This window comes from Mustelus asterias, chromosome 4 (assembly GCF_964213995.1).
Source record: "Mustelus asterias chromosome 4, sMusAst1.hap1.1, whole genome shotgun sequence".
NCBI lineage: Eukaryota > Metazoa > Chordata > Chondrichthyes > Carcharhiniformes > Triakidae > Mustelus > Mustelus asterias.
The window spans coordinates 24,800,368-24,822,436 of NC_135804.1; the positions used below are offsets into that span (position 1 = coordinate 24,800,368).

The 22,069-nt window shown below is 43.1% G+C and overlaps 1 protein-coding gene across 1 annotated transcript; it reads right to left on the reverse strand.

The window, feature by feature from the left end:
* Positions 1 to 820: 820 nt before the first annotated feature.
* Positions 821 to 21,063, reverse strand: tmed6 (transmembrane p24 trafficking protein 6). The gene is made up of 4 exons (XM_078211917.1): positions 20,941 to 21,063; positions 10,743 to 10,869; positions 7,563 to 7,714; positions 821 to 1,301 (listed from the first exon to the last, which is right to left on the reverse strand). Exons 1-4 carry the CDS (start codon positions 21,061 to 21,063, stop codon positions 1,068 to 1,070), a joined length of 636 nt encoding a protein of 211 aa, XP_078068043.1. The 3' UTR covers positions 821 to 1,067.
* Between the last annotated feature and the right edge of the window lie 1,006 nt (positions 21,064 to 22,069).

Genomic DNA, 22,069 nt, shown 5'->3' on the forward strand with positions numbered 1-22,069 from the left:
AGAAAAAGACAAATAAACATTTTGGTTGTGATCTTCTGTCCATGCAGTTTGCTGAAGTGTTACCTCTGAAAAGTGAATCACTTTCAAAATTTGAATGCAATCATAGAAATCATAGAAACCCTACAGTGCAGAAGGAGGCCATTCGGCCCATCGAGCCTGCATCGACCACAATCCCACCCAGGCCCTACCCCCCACATATTTTACCCGCTAATCCCTCTAACCTACGTATCTCAGGGGCAATTTTAACCTGGCCAATCAACCTAACCCGCACATCTTTGGACTGTGGGAGGAAACCGGAGCACCCGGAGGAAACCCACGCAAACACGAGGAGAATGTGCAAACTCCACACAGACAGTGACCCGAGCCGGGAATCGAACCCGGGATCCTGGAGCTGTGAAGCAGCAGTGCTAACCACTGTGCTACCGTGCCGCCCCAATCAATAATCAGAAGTTAGCAATTTTATATATCCATGTTCTATTAAAATGATAAAATAACACCTACAAGGCGCGGCACGGTAGCACAGTGGTTAGCACTGCTACTTCACAGCTCCAGGGTCCCGGGTTCGATTCCCGGCTCGGGTCACTGTCTGCGTGGAGTTTGCACATTCTCCTCGTGTCTGCGTGGGTTTCCTCCGGGTGCTCCGGTTTCCTCCCACAGTCCAAAGATGTGCAGGTTAGGTTCATTGGCCAGGTTAAAAATTGCCCCTTAGAGTCCTGAGATGCGTAGGTTAGAGGGATTAGTGGGTAAATATGTGGGGGTAGGACCTGGGTGGGATTGTGGTCGGTGCAGACTCGATGGGCCGAATGGCCTCCTTCTGCACTGTAGGGTTTCTATGATTTCTATGAAGTTTCAGTCAAGCGTAGTTAACTATTTGTGGGCAGATTAACCTTATTGTTTTGTGAAGCTAAAAAGTTCAGCTTCAAGTAGACTAACTAAATTAGGCAAGTGGCCTCTTTCAGGTCTTTGAAAAATGAATGAGATGAAAGGATAAAGCTTAATTAAAAATAGCCTTTTTTAAAATAATGCACTCATATTAACGCCATCATATTCCTTAGATATAACTGTGTCTAACATCTGGGTTTTTCAGTTGCAGTGGTAGCTCTTACAGCAAACAGCCGCTTCAGAAAATAAAGCTGTAAAACACCAGATGAAATAATGACTACACTCTGGGCAAATGACCACCAATTCACATAGTTATTGCTTGCTAGTACAATGAAGTAATCAGCTCCTTTGCGCATCCTGGCAAAGTTGTAAAATCTCCACATATGGAAGACATAGTTTTGCACTTTGATAGTAGTGTCCTATGAGAGAAGAAAAAAGAAATGTTATTAAATGAGATGCAAAGCATAAAATTTAAAATAATAATTGACACAATGAATAGGCAGATGACAGCTGAGACATTGGGTGGAATTTTCTGAATTTAGTTCCTGCTGAAATAATGGGACCATTTGTGGAACAGAAACCCTTCGGCAACTGGAGCATTAGCATAACATGTCCAGACAATCTAGGGGTGTTGGCGGGATGATGCACTGGATCTATCAAAGGAAGGATTTCTAACTGAAGGTACCCCAGGATGTGTTACAATAATTCAAAATGAATTTTTGAGGCTACAGCGACCATGAAGATGGCGAGGAGACCAGGGAAGGCTGCTCCCTGGGACTCTCACTCTTATCTGGAGGTCTTATTCAGGGGCTGCATGAGGTGATCTTTCCTCAGAACTGGCAGAAGAGGACAATGTCTCCAATCAAGCAACAGTGGATGGATGTGGCCAGATAAATCAACAGGACCAGTGTGGTCCGTTCTACCTGGAGACAGTGCGCCAAGAAGATCCAGAACCTCAGGAGAGTGGGAAAGGTGAGTGGCATAAAACCTTTAGGTTTCAAGCCTACTGACTTTTTCAACCCTTTGGCAACTGGAGCATTAGCATAACATGTCCAGACAATCTGGACGTGTGTGTTCTCTTACACAGCAGCCAGAACAAAGCACCTTGCAGCTGCATTCATTCCTCTCCAGGCACCCCCACCTGAGCAGCCAATACACCTTCATTCTCGTACCCTCTCCTCACAGATACTCTTCACAAATGTTGTCTTTCGCTGGTACCCACACAAACTATTGCGAACACTCACAAGTCTCTGTTTTCTCTCTTTATAGAAGAGAGCACACAACTTGAAATGCTGGATGGCTGCCCTCCAGGAACAGGCACCTTGAGGGCCACTGGCAATGTGTGCCCACTTGGCCAACTGGGAAGGAGGCCTTATTCCAGGAGGTTGCAAATGTTAACAATGACCTGTCGTGAAAATCTATCTCTGGAGACAATGTTGTTCAGACATGCATGTCAAGAGAGGTGGTCTTCTCTCTGCCTGTAGACCTTGTGTTGGGGCCTCCCTTTGAGCTGGATCTCCATGACCAAACCTTTTGTCCTATGGAGCAGCTGAGGAGAAAGCTGTTAATGTTGTTGTTTGTTCGGGAATTTAACTCCCTGTATACATTCAAACCTACCTCCCTATGCATAGGAAAATTCCCCTACTACCTTAGTATCCTGTGGGGAGGGAGGGGGGGAATGGGCAGAAAACATAATTACTATATGGTTACCCCAGTGGGTTTAGGGTCAGCTGCGAAACACTTCACTGGCAAATGGCCCATCAATGGTTGGTGCCTTGGCTCACAGATGTTGAATGGGTGTGTGCAAAGATGCACTTACACAGACTTCATTAATGAACACGAAAGATATTTTTTTAAAAAGAATTGTAAAGCAGCTTTATGGCTGTAGCTAGCTCCCAAAATGTCTCTGCCTAGGAGCCTCTCTCACTGGGATGATTCCACACCGAGTTGCGATTGGTCACACAGGCCATGTGACCCTTACTCAGCTGTGTTGCCCTTAAAGGGCCAATCACCACATTCCCCCCCCCCCTTTAAGTCCTTTATACAATCTTCAATAACTAATTCACTCAGTCCTAAATATTAACCAAACATTATGTACATGATTTGGACAATTATAAATTGAGTCTTTGAGGGTTTTTTTTCCTTGTAGAGCAGCATAATTCTGTTGTCCGAGATGTTTCCACAGGATCGATGTTAACAGAAACTGCAACAATGGGTACCTCTTCTGACATAATAAGTAGTCTCACAACACGAGGTTAAAGTCCAACAGGTTTATTTGGTAGCACGAGCTTTCGGAGGGCCGCTCCTTCATCAGGTGAGTGCCTGACGAAGGAGTGGCACTCCGAAAGCTCGTGCTACCAAATAAACCTGTTGGACTTTAACCTGGTGTTGTGAGACTAATTACTGTGCCTACCCCAGTTCAACGCTGGCTGCTCCACATCATGGCTACCATCTTCTGACATAGGCAATTTATATTCTGCCCCTAATGTTCACTTCCACTGATAACACTGGTACTGAACACCAGGTGCTGTGTATCCTGAGTGGCCAATTCGATTTCACATATTTTGTATCATTACCACCCTCCAGCCCCACAAAATGATAACTACCCCATTTTCTCTTCAGGTCTTAAGCAAGGTTTTGTACAAACAGCAACTTGCGAGTATAAATATGTTTTAAACTGTTTATTTTGGAACATACAATAAGCTTCAATCCATTAAATGATTTGATTCAGAAAGTTTTGTTACCATGTTCAAACTAATGGTGCATTGAACATGTTTAGTAACAGGATGCTGTTTTATTATCGCCATCTGGTGGTGCCGATGCTTAATATATGCCAACCATCAGCATCTCACCTTGATGGTCAGTGTTTCTTCAGCCTGTTATTGTTTCAGCAGCCTCAGAAATCAATATTTTGCAACCTTGCCCCAGAACTTTACATATATTTGTGTGAATACCTAGAGTCTTTATTTCTGTATGCTGACAGCTTATGTGTAAGTGCAGAGTTTCAAATTAAAGTGAAAAACACCACTTGGAAGAACAGCACCAACTTAAAAAGGTTAAAAGGAAGAGGATGTCACATTTGATTGAGATGGGAGAGAGAAGAAAAGGGATATTTCTGTCAAAAGTGTGGGGTCTGGGAGAACCTAATGGCCCAGGTTTTTCTCTCAGCGGCAGAGGAATGGCATTTGCTCCTCATCTCGCTGACTGCTGCCCAATCCGGCACCTTTTCCAGTGCAGAGGCATCTGAAAGGCATTTGTGACAAGTGTAAGGTGCAAAGGCCACAATGATGTGGCCTTTGATGTGTCCAAAGATGTGCGGGTTAGGTTGATTGGCCATGCTAAAAATTGCCCTTAATGTCCTGAGATCCGGAGGTTAGAGGGATTAGTGGGTAAATATGTAGGGATATGGGGGTAGGGCCTGGGTGGGATTGTGGTCGGTGCAGATTTGATGGGCTGAATGGCCTCTTTCTGTACTGTAGGGTTTCTATGAGTTCTATGGAGGTTTTCAACCAATCAAACTGAAAATCCTCGCTGAGCCACACAGAGTCCAAACCATGATGAATAAAGCAGGAAATATAAATTTCAATTAAATGATGTACAGAGAGTGAAATAAATATTGGGAAATATAGATGAGAATAAAGGAGAGAGATAAAAGAGAAAGACAGAGAAAAAATCCTTAACCCTGTCAAAAAAAATCTCCAACACTAATTTTCTCCTGCGGGATTGGGACTTCACATTTATAACAGTATTTTTTCAAGGTGACTTGCCAGTAATTAACACCTGCACCATTAATAATTCACTCACTCCTCAATGCAGCAGCCCTAAATGTTTTGCTATTTTTAGTGTGGAACTAGTAGACAAGCACAGCAACTTAATACCACTGCAGCAATTTCAATGCCACATTTATCACTGCATTATCACACTGTACATAGGAGCAGAGTATAGCTGTCAGCATCACCTGGATTTCCACCTTTAATTGCACATGTGTGGACACCAAAAATTGCTCCCTGAGTTTCTCTATTGTAACAGTGTTCACTTATGGCCTGTGGGCTATTCTCATTGAAAATTCCAGGCCAAAGCCTCTGTGGGCTGAAGGGAAGTTCATCTGGCTGGTTTGATGGATGCCCAGAACCCATGTTGTATTCCATACAACTAAACAGGTGACATAATAGGGATGCTGCTCCTGGACATGGTATTCCGAGAGAGGGACAGCATTTAACATATGACTGACTGATGTCAGTGGTACATCATCTAAATCATATATTAGCATAATTGTTAACCATTTATACTACAGTATTCCATTTTTAAGTCATAAAGCCTATGAATTGTGAGGTACAAAAGTAAATCAAATTAGTTAAAATATATGATTCTAAAGTAAAATAATGTTTTCTTTCCACAGGAAGAAGAACCTTGCCTTTATTGACTTACATTTTTTGTTTTCTGCAATACAAATAGTGTACACCTAAAGTTTAAGTTACAAAGTTCAGGTAAGCAACATAGATCATGCCGTATAAGTCAACCTGGCATTTTCTTTTTTGGTGCCAAAAGTTATGCTTCGGCCCATATTCTGCATGAAGGTCAATCTCCCCTTTTCTGCGAATAAATACTATGCTTACTTTAGGAGTCAGCCTTGATTTTTCATCTCAGAAATGCATGTTTTACTCATCTGGTAAATAAATATGTGCAAGAAATCAAGCAGGCAAAACAGGCAATGTCGCTAAGAAGAAAGACAGAGCAGACTCCATGTAGCAAACAACAAACAGAAATGGGTTCTCCAGCAAAAAAGAATGTAGTACAAGGCTGGTTTCAAGCTTAAATCATAACATTTGCTAACCTGTCAAATCAATGTGCTGTACTGAGGAGATTCAGTGTTAGTGAAAAACTGGTGCAAGAATGGAAGAAGATGTCCAAGGCCAAATGCACAGAGAGAACAAATACGAGCCACTTGCCTGACTTTAAGAAGAATGTATCAGAATGGGTCCATGAAAATCATTGGAATGGTCACATCGTCACCAGAAATACAATTCATATGTACGGTATACACTTAAATGGGCCAAATCAAATCTTGAGTCCAGAGCAACAGCTCGTTGGTGTAGCTACTTTATGGAACAAAAATGTTTAGTCTTGTGGCAGAAGGACAAGATCGCTCAGAAAAGACCCCAAGACATCAATACCAAAATTGCCAGTTTGCAACGATTCGTCATCAGACAGCAGCAAAAGCATGAGTACCAATTGTGTCACATTGGCAACATGGGTAAAGTGTCCATGAATTTTGATATGCCCAGCAACTGATCTGTGGATTGGAAAGCTTCAAAAACGGTTCCAGTGAAAACCACAAGACTTGAGAAGACAAGAGTTTTAAGAAGTTTTAAAAGTTTATTTATTAGTGTCATAAGTAGGCTTACATTAACACTGCAATAAAGTTACTATGAAAATCCCCAAGTTGCCACACTTTGGCGCCTGTTTGGGTGCACAGCAGTTTCTCTTCATTTCAGTGGCACAGTGGTTAGCACTGCTGCCTCAGGGGAGGGACCCGGATTCGATTCTAGTTTTAGGTGATTGTCTCTGTGGAGTTTGCATGTTCTCCCCGTGTCCATGAGTTTCCTCCGGGTGCTCCGGTTTCCTCCCACAGTCCAAAGATGTGAAGGTTAGGTGGATTGGACATGGTAAATTTCCCCTTAGTGTCCAAAGATATGTTAGGTAGATTAACCATGGTAAATGCCTGGGTTACAGAGATAGGGCAGGGGAATGGAATGGGCCTGGGTAAGATGCTGCTTTGGAGAGTTGGTGCAGATGCAATGGGCTGAATGGCTTCTTTTTGCACTGTAGGGTTTCTATGGATTTCTTTAGTTTCCTGAATTAGCTGTTCTTTGCGTTTCCAGAATCTGTTTTATTAGCCATTACTCCATGGTATGGCTTTTCTTCTAGTAAAGCTGAGAGCGATGTTCCCTCTTTAGCCTTTAAAAATCAACTGCGTCTAGCAGGGCTGTGAAAGCTGCCTTCTCTCTCACTACTTATCTGCAATGTAATGACTTCAAGTAAAACTAAACTCAAAAAACATTCCTACCCTAAAGGTGCCCCTGGTTGCTCAACAACATCTACTTCTCAAAGCTTGTTTCCCATAACCCTCTCTAAGCTAAATAGAAGCACAGTTTTCTTTGAAACCAAAAACATCCAGATGCAAACACCTTTGTCTAATATGAATCTAACTATAGGTTTACCCTTCCTTAAACAGAAATATTAAATTAAACCCACTTAAATCTATATTCTATTTCTAATATTTAACAATATAAATATAGATCACTAAAAACTACCTCTGTTTTCCTGATAAACACTATGCTACCACCTCCCTCCTGACTTTCCAATTTAAGTTTAAGTTAATTGTCAAATTAGACATTGAGCATTCAAAGTAGCTTTCTCCCATTCAAAATTCATAAAGGATGGCCCTTCACCAATGTTTGTAAATCTGGTGCCTGTTACCTTAAAGTTGTTCTAATTCATCCAATGTCACTGCTTAAGACAGCTGTACCACTGATCAGTAGGTTTACATTCTTAGTCCATCAGGCAAGGAATAAAGGCTGATCAGAGAACAATAGTGGCAGCTCACTGCTTTGAAGGGATGGACAGTTGTAAAATAGCATTAAAACTGTTAATGCCTTAATCTGATCAATGTTTCTCACCTGAATAGCAGAAAGTGTGTCATTCAGTTGAAGCTTTTCTTTATCTTCTACTTTTTTCTCACTAAAACCATCATAGTAAACTCCAAAACTAATAAAGACCTGCTTTGATCCAAAGTGTGACAAAAAGCTGTTCAAACAAAGTTGATAAAAACCTGGAAGAAATCAAAATCTGATTGTTCATGAAATGCAATACAGTTTTAACTATTAAAAACACTTTCTGTAACAACAAACATTTGGGAGTATGTGCACCTTTAACATCGTAAGGGCATTTCACAGAGGAATAATCAGAAAGCAAAAGGAGGAGATATTAGGAAGAGTTATCAAAAGCTTAGTTAAAGAAGAAAGTTTTAAGCCAGGTGGAGAGGGTGGTGCGTTAAAGAAACAGAAAAGGATGGTGAACATGTACAGATACCACAACATTAGGATTGCACCTCTTCCAATTTGGTGTATTGCATTCGCTGCTCCCAATGTGGTCTCCTCTATATCGGAGAGATCAAGCGTAGACTGGGTGATCACTTTGCTGAGCACCTTCGGTCTGTGCACAATCAGGACCCTGACCTTCCGGTTGCTTGCCAAATTAACACATGATCCTGCTCCCATGCCCACATGACTGTCCTTGGCTTGCTGCAATGTTTCAGTGAGCCTCAACGCAAACTGGAGGAACAGCATCTCATCTTCCGGCTAGGGACTTTACAGCCGTCCGGTCTCAACATCGAATTCAACAACTCCAGATGATTAGTTCTACCCCACCTCGACCCCTTTGTTTTCACTCTATTTTATTTAATTTTTTACTGTTCTCTACCTTTTGTTTATTGTCTTCCTTCATTTTTCTTCCCCCCCAACTCTTTCCCCTACTTTATCCCCCTTCCCTTAGCTTTTCTCCCCTTTGCTTCCCCTTTTCTAAATTTTAGCTCTGTCCCACCCATTCCCCACCCCCACCACCGCCCCCCAACATCTTCATCTGCCACAGCTGACCCTCTCATTTTAACTTCTCTGCCGTTTGGCCATTCACACCCTTTATTCTCTCTGTGGACTGCTATTAGCAGTCTTTTCCCCTGGTTTCTGTGGCTATGACTCATCTTTCATTCCCTCACCCTGCAGTATAAATATCTTCCACTTTCTATGCCTTTTAGCCTTGACAAAGAGTCATTAGGACTCAAAACGTCAGCTCTTGTCTCTCCTTACAGATGCTGCCTGATCTGCTGAGATTTTCCAGCATTTTCTCTTTTGGTATGAGGACTAGGCAAGTGAAAGCATGGCTGTTTATACTTCAGCAAGGGGGGAGGGATTTGCTCAAGAATCAAAGCAATAGAGAATTAAAGAGAGCTGCAAAATTTGAGGATATTGCAGATGAAGGAAGAATGAGGTAATTAAGAGATTTAAACGGAAGAATTTTTTAAAATTGCAGCCTTTAGGGACTAGGAGAAAATGGGCAGCACGGTGGCACAATGGTTAGCACTGCTGTCTCATAGTGCAAGGGACCTGGGTGACTGTCTGTATGGAGTTTGCATTTTCTACCCGTGGTCTGTGTGGGTTTCCTCCGGGTGCTCTGGTTTCCTCCCACAGTCCAAACATTGTGCATGGTTAGGTTGATTGGACATGCTAAATTGCCCCTAGGTGTCCCAAGATGTGGAGGTTAGGGAGATTGGTAAGGTAAATATGTGGAGTTATGGGGATAGGGCCTGGGTAAGATATTCTGTCGGAGAGTAGTTGAAAACTAGATGGGCCTAATGGCCTCCTTCTGTACTGTAGGGATTTTATGATAAAATACAAGTCCCCAAGGACAGGGGTGAATGGTATTTAGTGCAGGATAGAATATGAGTAAGAAGTTTGGATAAGCTACAGTTTAAGGAAAGTAGATGATGGGAGACCAGCAAGGCATTAAGTGACATAAAATCATGTGGAGGAAATGGACATGGACATGTGCCATAAATTTCACCCCAGTCACATTAATATTGTAGAGGGTGGACACATTAATCTTACTAACACCAGTGCGGACAAGCTGCAAATACAAAAGCAAAATAATTTGGATGCTGGAAATCTGAAATAAAGACAAAAAATGGTGGAAATTCTCAGGTCAGGCAGCATCTGTCGAGAGAGAAACAGAGTTAATATTTCAGATCGATGACCTTTCATCTTTTGTTTAAGTCAAGGAGGTTGAGCCACTAAGGTGGGGAAATATATACTCATTATTTTTGATTTAATATATGATGAAAAGTTCTGCCCTTTGAACCAAGTAAATCTGTATGTAACTGTTGCTCTGCGTATTCACTCACTGCATCGATTCATATTGGATCATCTTACCAAGTGCTCATTCTGTCCACTTGCTGAGACGTTAAAGTAGTACACAGGCAAAACACGTGACCATCCAGTTTCAGTCATAAACTACAAACCCAAATTCTGCTATCATTCAAATAAATATAAGCTAATGTGAGCCAACTCGCGCAAAGGCAAGATGTTCAGACTGTTTATGGGAGCAACTGATGCCACTGAATCTGATAATGTGTCAAAACAGATCCCAATATGTAAAAGTAAGAAAATGGTCATTTTGAATGAAATAAGTGGGAACTTGTGTTTTGCAGCCCCGTCCTGCCCCCTCCAGCACCCCCGTTAAGGCAGTCTGGGCCTTTCTTCCCCAGGCCTCTCTTAATAATTTTAAGCAGGCCATCTAGAAGGGTGTAGTACAACCTAGGTAATCTTCTTACCCTGTCACAGCATGGAATATTGAATTTTGTGTCATCTTATATAGGGCAGCACGGTGGTACAATGGTTCGCATTGCTGCCTCACAGCACCAGGGACCTGGGTTCAATTCCTGGTTTGGGTCACTGTCTGTGTGGAGTTTGCATGTTCCCCCCGTGTCTGCGTGGGTTTCCTCGGAGTGTTCCGGTTTCCTCCCACAGTCCAAAGATGTGCAGGTTAGGTGGTTTGGCCATGCTAAATTGCCCCTTAGTGTCAGGGGGACTGTCAGAGTAAATGGGGTTACGGGGATAGGACCTGTGTGGGACTGTGGTTGGTGCAGACTCGATGGGCCAAATAGGCTCCTTCTGCACTGTAGGGATTCTATGAATTCTATGTAACAATGGCATAATGACAGTATGAATAATACAGACAAATTTAACACAGCACAATCACCAACTTCTCACCTGTAGTGTTAGTTGACATAAAATATCAGTACACACCTGATTCATTTGTTTTGAAGTTGATTTGGCCACTTGCTTCACTGGACGTATCTATCAAGTGTCCAGTGGGTGCATTAACTGTGGCTGTGATACCTCGATCATTCTGTAATCCCATCACCCACTGAACCTAGGAATTAGATTTTAAAGAGAAGTTTCAAACATATAAAAGACACAATTATATATTGAGATAATGCTGCTTGTAACATCCATAAGTAGTCCGCAATTATGCATTAATGCGCAACAACAAAAGTTGATCTACAATCAATCTATTTGCATTGTTTAGAAAATGCCACCTGCTGCTGAGAAATGCCAGTACTAATGTTCAAATTAATTAAATACTAATTAATACAGCTAATATAATTGTATCAATTCTTATTAGCTTACTGAAGCTCTGTGGTGTTAATGGAATCATGTATTCATCAGAAGTGAGGTCATATGTCCCTAGCGCAGGAAACAGGCAGAGAAGAATCAGCCATGTGAGAGAAGACACAGCTGTAAATAAAGCACTGTTGTTTTAGACTCTCTGCACTCTCTTGCGTTATTCTCCAAATTACAATTTAAAAATGGCAAGGAGGTCAATGAAAAGGCACTGCAAGCTACCTGGGATGAAGAAATTTGCCGAGAAAGTTCTGGAACAGGAAAGTTATTAAAAAAGCTTCTGTGCATGTGTTCCAGACCTGACGGGCTAGGAGGGTGTGAGTAACAATAATCTGCTGCAGAGCACGTATAGAGCTGAATGATTTAAATAAGAACTGAAGCTCGGATTGTTGCCTTGTATGAAAGAAGAATTAAGGTAGCTCCTGGAAACAGGTTGCACAGAGCAAATGGTGGGAGTTTTCAGTGTCATGGGACCCTTTGATGAAAATGCGGAGCAATAGAGCTCCAATACTGAACATTTTGACTATTTTGCGCAGGCAAACAAAATAGAACCATAGAACATTGCAGCACAGAAACAGGCCTTTTGGCCCTTCTTGCCTGTGCATAACCATTTTTGTGCCTAGTCCCACTGACCTGCACCTGGACCATATCCCTCCACACCCCTCTCATCCATGTACCTGTCCAAGTTTTTCTTAAATGTTAAAAGTGAGCCTGCATTCACCACCTCATCTGGCAGCTCATTCCAAACTCCCACCACTCTCTGCGTGAAGAAACCCCCCCTAATATTCCCTTTAAACTTTCCCCCCCTCACCCTTAAGCCATGTCCTCTAGTTATTTTCTCCCCTAGCCTCAGTGGAAAAAGCCTGCTTGCATTCACTCTATCTATACCCATCATAATTTTATACACCTCTACCAAATCTCCCCTCATTCTTCTACGCTCCAGGGAATAAAGTCCTAACCAATTCAACCTTTCTCTGTAACTCAGTTTCTCAAGTCCCGGCAACATCCTTGTAAACCTTCTCTGCACTCTTCCAACCTTATTAATATCCTTCCTGTAATTAGGTGACCAAAACTGCACACAATACTTTAAATTCGGCCTCACCAATGTCTTATACAACCTCACCATAACATTCCAACTCCAAAACTCAATACTTTGATTTATAAAGGCCAATGTACCAAAAGCACTCTTTACGACCCTATCTACCTGTCACGCCACTTTTAGGGAATTATGTATCTGTATTCCCAGATCCCTCTGTTCTACTGCACTCTTCAGTGTCCTACCATTTACCTTGTATGTTCTACCTTGGTTTGTCCTTCCAAAGTGCAATACCTCACATTTGTCTGCATTAAACTCCATCTGCCATTTTTCAGCCCAAATCCCTCTGCAAGCTTTGAAAACCTTCCTCACTGTCCACTACACCTCCAATCTTTGTATCATCAGCAAACTTGCTGATCCAATTCACCACATTATCATCCAGATCATTGATATAGATGACAAACAACAATGGACCCAGCACTGATCCCTGTGGCACACCACTAGTCACAGGCCTCCACTCAAAGAAGCAATCCTCCTCTACCACTCTCTGGCTTCTTCCATTGAGCCAATGTCTAAACCAATTTACTACCTCTCCATGTATACCTAGTGACTGAACCTTCCTGACTAACCTCCCATGCAGGACCTTGTCAAAGGCCTTGCTGAAGTCCATGTAGACAACATCCACTGCCTTCCCTTCATCCACTTTCCTGGTAACCTCCTCGAAAAACTCTAATAGATTGGTTAAACATGACCTACCATGCACAAAGCCATGTTGACTCTCCCTAATAAGTCCCTGTCTGTCCAAATATTTGTAGATCCTATCTCTTAATACTTCTTCCAATAATTTACCTACTACTGACGTCAAACTTACCAGCCTATAATTTCCCGCATTACTTTTTAAGCCTTTTTTAAACAACGGAACAACATGAGCTATCCTCCAATCATCTGGCACCTCACCCGTGGATACCGACATTTTAAATATATCTGCCAGGGCCCCTGCAATTTCAACACTAGTCTCCTTCAAGGTCCGAGGGAATACCCTGTCCGGTCCTGGGGATTTATCTACTCTGATTTGCCTCACGACAGCAAGCACCTCCTCCCCTTTAATCTGTATAGGTTCCATGACCTCCCTACTTGTTTGCCTTATTTCCATAGACTCCATGCCAGTTTCCTTAGCAAAAAACCCATTTAATATCTCCCCCATTTATTTTGGTTCCATACATAGCCGACCACTCTGATCTTCAAGATGACCAATTTTATCCCTTACTATCCTTTTGCTCTTAATATACCTGTAGAAGCTCTTAGGATTATCCTTCACCTTGTCTGCCAAAGCAACCTCATGTTTTCTTTTAGCCCTCCTGATTTCTTTCTTAAGTAGTTTCTTGCACTTTTTATACTCTTCAAGCATCTTATTTGCTCCCTGTTGCCTATACATGTCATACATCTCTCTTTTCTTCTTTATCAGAGTTCCAATATCCCTCGAGAACCAAGGTTCCTTATTCATATTCACTTTGCCTTTAATCCTGACAGGAATATACAAACTCTGCACCTCAAAATTTCTCCTTTGAAGGCCTCCCACTTACCATTCATATCCTTGCCAGAGAAAAGCCTGTCCCAATCCTTTTTAGATCCTTTCTCATTTCTTCAAATTTGGCCTTTTTCCAGTTTAGAACCTCAACCCGAGGACCAGATCTATCTTTATCCATGATCGCATTGAAACTAATGGCATTATGATCACTGGAATCAAAGTGTTCCTCGACACACACTTCCGTCACTTGTCCTAACTCGTTTCCTAATAGGAGATCTAATATTGTATCCTGTCTAGTTGGTCCCTCTGAGAATGTGGGTGTAGACTCCTTCTAAGGACATGGTGGAGTCCGCAACTCAATGAGGCGGCAGAGCAACGAGCAAAGAACTGTCTCATATGCCAGAAAGTCAACCCCGGCAAATCTATTGGCTGCAACAAAGGGAGTACACCAATTCCAGCCAGTCCCTTTGATACTTTGCAGATGGACTTTATTGAACTACCCAGAGTGCATTGTTAGAAGTATTGCCTGGTAATTGTTGATGCGTTTAGCAAATGGATCAAAGCATTCCCAACAACGAACAACAAGACTTCCACAGTAGTGCAGGTCCTACTCAAGGAAATAATCCCTAGGTTTGGGATACCACGAAGACTTTCTTCCGATAATGGGCCACACTTTATTGGAAAGATCAACCAAGAACTATGCTCTGTGCTTAAAATTAACCAACAATTCCACTGCTCCCATCACCCAAGGGCCGTGGGGATGGTAGAACGCGCAAATGGAATCTTTAAGGATAAGCTAACCAAACTCACCCTTGAGACAGGACTGAATTGGCTAAAGGTCCTCCCATTGGCACTCTATCATATGCACATTACCCCCCATACGGGTACCGGTTTAAATGCCGCTGAGATAATATATGGGCGCCCACTTAGAACCCCATGGGATAGCGCTACACCTCCTCCTCCCCAGAGAGATCTACATGTCATGTCTGACCAACTCCAGCAATATTTTAAACAATGGACTATGTCTCTTAAGTTTTTACACACTCAGGTGAAGGAATCTACCAGGCCTCCACCCGACAAGGACGGAGATTGGGAAGGAGCCGAAACCGGGGACTGGGTGCTGATTCGTGACTGGGAACAACCCAAACTAGGACCTCGCTGAAGAGAACCCTTCCAAGTTCTGCTACAGACCCCAACCGTGGTGAAGTTGAAAGGGCAGGAAAGATGGATACATCTGAGTGACTATAAGCGTTGGACAGCTTGATCACACCTAATCCAGAACAACTAATGAAGAAAGACCTGTCAACTTCAAAAACCAGGATCTCAGACCTTTTTCTGGACTTTCTAACTGTTCCTCCCCAACGCTTTTTGATTGTTATAAAGTGGGATCTTATCGTTGCTCTCGCCCTCGCTGCAGGATCTGTTACCTGGAAAACGGGCCTTGTTCGTTAACATAACCGAATGCAATCCCCTAACCCCTGCCCATGACCCATTCATGGACACTGAGGATTGTCATAAAATGACAAAAGGAGAGAATGAGAATGTGTATAAGGTAGATTGAGAAGAGGAAAGGGTTAAAATTGGGATGCGTAACTAGGAATCAGTTGAGGGATAAACTGGTTATGGAAAGGGCCTGAGGCGAGGGCGACAAGGCTCACCGAAACTAATGATCACATTAAAGAAACTGCTGATAGGTAATTGTGGTTCTGGCTTCGGAGGGCAGGGCCTTATCGATTGGCCTTTTGTTCTTGAAAGTAATCTAATCAGAAACTTTAATAGCCATGTCCTTACGTGGCTATCGCCTTTTGTTCTTGAAAGGAGTCTAATCAAAATGTAACAATACAGCTATGCCCTTATTGGCTAACAGAAGTATGTGGATGTATCTCCGTCGTGTATAACTGAAACTGTTTTGTAAGCCAGACAGAGACTCACGAACCCATGCTTGATGCGCATGGTCTAGTGATCTCTCCTCCGATGCAATAAAGAAGGTTTGCAGAGAAACCTTTGTCTCATCAGTTTTTGATCCGACTTCCGAAAGCAAATTCCACACCTCTATATATTGATTCAGAAAATTTTCCTGAACACATTTTACAAACTTTAACCCGTCTAGACCTTTAACAGTATGGGAGTCCCAATCTATATGTGGAAAATTAAAATCCCCTACTATCACAACTTTATGGGGCCGATTTTACCAAATCGGCTCTAAGTGCCGGGTACGGTCGTAAATCAGACCCACGCCCGGCAGCCCCCATACGCCTTTTTTCGGCGTGGGTCCAGTGGGCGGGGCCTAGCGCATTTGCATCTGTCGGAGCACCGAACTGCGCATGCGCAGTGGGTGGGGCCGACAGCACTCAGCACGCCCGAGCGCGAAAGTCAAAGGCAGCGCTGACAGCACTGCTCTCTGTGCTGCCTTTGGCTTTCCCTGGGGGGGGGGGGGGGGGGGGAGGGGGATCTGACGTCTCTTCCCTGAGGGGGGGTGGGGTGGGGGGGGGATGTGACGTCTCTTCCCTGAGGGGTGGGGGGGGATCTGACATCTCTTCCCTAAGGGGGAAGGGGGGATCTGACGTCTCTTCCCTGAGAGGGGGGGGGAATAGAGGGGGGGGGATGTGATGTCTCTTCCCTGGGGGGGGGGGGGGGGCAGGGGCGGGATGTGATGTCTTTTCCCTGAGGGGGGTCGTGGGGGGGATGTGACATCTCCGCCCCCCCCCCCCGGGCAGAGACGTCACATCCCCCCCCACCCCCCCTCAGGGAAGAGAAGTCACATCCCCCCCACCTCACCCCCCCTCAGGGAAGAGATGTCACATCCCCCCTACCCCCCTCAGGGAAGAGATGTCACATCCCCCCCCCCTCCCCTCAGGGAAGAGATGTCATCCTACCCATCAGGACCCCCGGAGCAAGGCCAGGATCGCAAATTGCTTTCGACGGACACCAGCGATCAAGGTAGGTCGGGGGCCCGGGGGGTCCGATCCCGGCGGGGGGGGGGGGGGCTGCTGCTGGCGGGACGCAAAGTTTACGGGCGCAAAATTTTGGTAAAATTGGGCCCTATTTTTCCTGCAGTTGTCTGCTATCACTCTGCAGATATGCGCCTCCAATTCTCGCTGACTATTGGGTGGTCTATAATACAACCCCATTAATGTGGTCATACCTTTCCTGTTTCTCAGCTCCACCCATATGGCCTCAGTAGACAAGCCCTCTAACCTGTCCTGCCTGAGCACTGCTGTAACATTTTCCCTGACTAGCAATGCCACCCCCCCATCCTTCATCCCTCTGCCTCTATCACGTCTGTGTGGTGAACCATAGATGGTTACCACTATGGGTACTGAACCATAGATGGTTATCACTATGGGTACTTGTACATATGTTACTCTTGTTACTGTTGGGGTTAGGGTTGGGGTGTTCCACCTGTTGGTATTGTTCTGTGGTACACTCCGGTTGGCTCCGCCTTCCTATAGGAGTATAAAGGTCACTGCACTTCCTAGTAACCCTTTAGTCTGGGATTGTATTGTTAAGCAGGATGCTCTATTCTTGTTGCTAATAAAAGCCTTTATTTCCCGGGTACGATCCAGCCTCCCGAGTGAATTAATCGCGCATCAGTCTGAAACTTCGGAACCCTGGAACATTGACCTGCCAGTCCTGCCCCTCCTGGAGCCAAGTTTCACTAATGGCTATAATGTCATAATTCCACGTGTCGACCCACGCCCTCAGCTCGTCCGCCTTCCCCACAATACTCCTGGCATTGAAATAGACACACCTCAGAAGATTATTACCACCACACACAACCCTTCTATTTGTGATTTTGCATGAACTATTAACATCATTTATTTTCATTTATTAAAATAACTGAAGATACGAGGATGCACACTTTCCCAAGTGTGATGGGGGAAAAAACATTTAAACGCCTCAGAAGTTTAGCGCAACCTGAAAAGCCAGGCACCAAAACATATGAACAGCTCATAGATATTTTGCAAGCCCAATTTTTGCTGAGGATTTTGGTGATTGCAGAGCACTTCAGATTCCACAAAAGAAACCAAGAGGGGGAATCAATTGTGCAATTCATAGCTGTGCTTAAAAGACTTGCAGAATATTGAGAGTTTGGACATGTGCTGAATGACACTATTCGGGACAGCGAGACAATACATAAAAGTTAGCTAATGGAGAGTAAGGTTACTCTGAAAAAGACCTAGAAATTGCTGTTTTGACAGAACTCTTTGACAGAGGCTCAGCAATTGAGTTTATGTAGTCAAGTGCACAAAATGGAGGCTCAATCGATATCCAAGGACCTCGAACTTTGCACATGTTATCAGTGTGTAAAGCAAGGGCATTCTGCAGCTGAAAGCTGGTGTTACAACATGATATGTCGAATCTGTGGAAAAAAGGACACATAGAGCATGCTTGCCTGGAAGAAAAAGCAAGCTCCAAGTAAACAGAACAAAGCAAGACAGCTTTTAAACAGAACAAAAGGAGAAATGTTCATGCTGCACTAAAGGATGGACCCATCCAGTTCAGGTGTGTAGCACCAGCAATGGCTAGCACATTCAGTGATAATTCCTCCTTAGACTGTGATAATACAAGTGAGAAAGCATACTCAGAATGATCTGATACCCTCAGAAGTGACAGATATGGTATTATGTGGGAAGACCTCAGAACGAACACATATGCAACTGTACTATTCCACAAGATTTGAGCTGTCAGTATAATTGGGATGTCTTCTGTGGGGTTTCAAAGTGACCATTCCGCCACCTTTGAAAAAGTGACTGTTAGAGAAGTTACATGTGGGGCATTGCAGAATTGTATGCATGAAGGAAATAATGAGGAGTTATTTCTGGTGGCCTGGACTGGATGTGGAAATTGAAAAGAAAACCAGAACATGTTCTTCCTGTGCGGGGGTAAGAAACCTGTCACCCTTCGCACTGCTGCATGAGAATGGCCTGAAGAGGTGTGGCAACAAGTGCATGCGGCTTTTGCAGGACATTTTGAAGGACATATGTTCTCAGTAACAAGCAATGCTCACACTAAGTGGTCAGAGGTTGCTGTGATGTAATCTATCTCATCGGAGGAGACTATCGAGAAGCGAGGAGAAGTATTTAGTCATTTTGGATTCCCTGAACAATTGGTAAGCGATAACGGACCTCAATTTGTTTCACAAGAATTGAAAGATTTACTACAAGAGAATGGTATTCAACATATTAGGTCCACACTGCATCATTCTGCTACGATGTGGAGATGCCGGCGTTGGACTGGGGTAAACACAGTAAGAGTTTTAACAACACCAGGTTAAAATCCAACAGGTTTATTTGGTAGCAAATACCATTAGCTTTCGGAGCGCTGCTCCTTCGTCAGATGGAGTGGAAATTTCCATTCGATTTCCACTCCATCTGACGAAGGAGCAGCACTCTGAAAGCTAATGGTATTTGCTACCAAATAAACCTGTTGGACTTTAACCTGGTGTTGTTAAAACTCTTATTCTGCTACTAGCAGGACATTTTGTCCAAATCATGAAACATACCTTGACAGCAACCAGGAATAAGGTTCGCTGATCAAAGGTTTTAAATTCCTACTAGTGTATAAGAATACTGCACATTCCATGACCAAGACCTCTCCGACATTACTAATGATGGAGAGATAACTACTATCAGCATTCAACCTGTTGAAATCTCCGAAAACAAAATAAATTGTACAACAGCAACAACAAGGACAAATGGAATGGCGTGAAAGCAAAGCATAGAGGTTTCCACAAAGGGCAAGGAGTCTTTGCTAGGAATTATTCCACAGGAGAGAAATGGGTTCCTGACACAATCCTTGCACAGACTGGACCTATCTCTTATAGTGTCCAGGCCAGAGATGATGATATCTGGAGGAGACCTGTTGACCAACTGTTGGCTGGAGGAACAGATCTGACGGAATCGGAACCTTCTGAGAATCCAGATTCAACCGTACAAATTTGTGACCTGAACCTTTCTGCAACCACATCACCAATGGACACTGTCGAGGAAAGTAACACGTCATCTGCAGACACTGAGACAACCTTTAGTGCCTACGCCAGTGCCAGTCAGACCCACCACTAATGGCTTTTGTGCAAAGGTGAAAATGCCAGAGGTTACCACCAGTGTAAAGAAGAAAACATTAGTGGTTCGCCGTCAACCATTCCGAGATTGACAACCTCCAGACTGCTTGGCTTATCAATAGTGACTGACTTACTGATAATTGAACTTGTTGAGAACGTTGAATTTAAGAGGGAAGGAAATGTTATGTATTTGTCTTAATTCTCAGTTTATTGAAGTTCTGTTGTGCTCATGCAATCATTGGAAGTAATGTCGCAATTCCCTAGTACAGGAAATAGTCAGAGAAGAAGCAGTCATGTAAGATAACACGCATGTGTAGATAAAGCTCCGTTGTTTTAAACCTTTGGCAATTCCTAGCGTCATTCTCCAATATACAACAGATAGCTTTTCCAAATATTAGTGGGAAGGACTTAGTGAGGGTCAATTGGGGGGCATGTGCCTTTGTTGCTTCTAGCGCCTAGGTCGATGCAGATGGTCCTTCTGTCTTATTTGAATGAGTAACGCCTACATCCCATAAATGAATTTAAAAAACAATATAATTTAAGAATCACAATTATAGGTTCAGATATCCTTGATTCCGAATATTAAATTATTAACAAAAACAGAAAATAAAGAGAAACAGTTTCATCAGAATTTCTGACGAAAGATCACCAACCTGAAACATTAATTCTGTTTCTCTCTCCAGAGGTGTTGCCTGACCTGCTGAGTATTTCCAATATTTTCTGTTTTTATTTCAGATTTCCAATATCTGTAGTATTTCCCTTTGAAATTATAACATAGAATCCCTACAGTGCAGAAGGAGGCCATTCGACCCATCGAGTCTGCACTGATCACAATCCCACCAGGCTCTATTTCTGTAACCCCACTTATTTACCCTGCTAATCCCTCTGACACTAGGGTCAATTTAGCATAACCATTCAACCTAACCTGCTCATCTTTGGACTGTGGGAGGAAACCGGAGCACCCGGAGGAAACCCATGCAGACACGGGGAGAATGTGCACAGTGATCCAAGGCCGGAATTGAACCCGGGTCCCTAGAGCTGTGAGGCAGCAGTGCTAACCACTGTGCCACCGCACTGCCCAACATGTTGAACTATTTAACATTCATCTTAATTTGTCGCATGGATTATTAAACTTTACTTTCAACCATTCACAGACACAATATGACCAGGGGGAAACATTTTATGATCCTACCTCATAATTGAAGTAAAAATAGCCTGCTTTTTCTGCATAATGCCAGAAACATTCCTGTCCACCTCCTGGGATAACAATGGCGAAGTCATACTGATCTGCAGCGCTAAACGTAGAACCGCTCATTGACTCAGGCTTTTGACATCTTCCATTTAGAAGTAGGAAAACGCACATGTATACAAATAGAGCACCTGATGCAGACATTTTACCAGAGTGATGCCTTGAGAATTCCAACAAGCAGAAAAGTTATACCTTAGGAAATGATTAACTTTTTGATCTAATCTTTGCTACACATTAATTCTACTTAATGTCCTTTGCACCTGTGAAATACACATTTTTAAACAAGCATCTTCCAAACCAATCCTAATGCTGGACTGAAAACTACACAATATATATCAAAGCATGCATTACTCCTCTCCTTCAAAGTATTTGCTGATTGAAACAAAAATTGATTATCTTTAGCCTTTTCTGAACATAAAAGCTTATAGGTGGTAGTTAGTGGCTACATTGTCGATGGTAAATGGAAAGCAAAGACTTTTAAAAGTTAAAGTTTATTTATTAGTCACAAGTAGGCTTATATCAACACTGTAATGAAGTGAAAATCCCCAAGTCACCACACTCTGGCGCCTGTTCAGGTACATTGAGGGAGAATTTAGCATGGCCAATGCATCTAACCAGCACATCTTTCGGACTGTGGGATGAAACTGGAGCACCCAGAGGAAACCCATGCAGACACGGGGAGAACGTGCAAACTCCACACAGACAGTGACCCAAGCCAGGAATCAAACCCAGGTCCCTAGCACTGTGAGGCAGCAGTGCTAACCACTGTGCCACTGTTTGATCACAATGTGTTGTTGGCAGAATGTAAGTTATAATCACATTCTTTTTGCATTTATTATTAGAGTCAAGATTTGGCATTAATATATTTTGGAGGGAAAAATATCTAGTTATATATATCATCTTTGCTTGTGGGCCTTTCATGGTCTTCTAGTGTTTTAGGTGAGAATGAAGATTAAATGAAGATTATGAAATTTTGCAGCAATGAGAATAAATCAACTGCTGTTGAATAAAATTAAACTATTAGGGGCAGTAAATACTAAATCACCATACAATCTTTTCAGGCTTGTTTTGG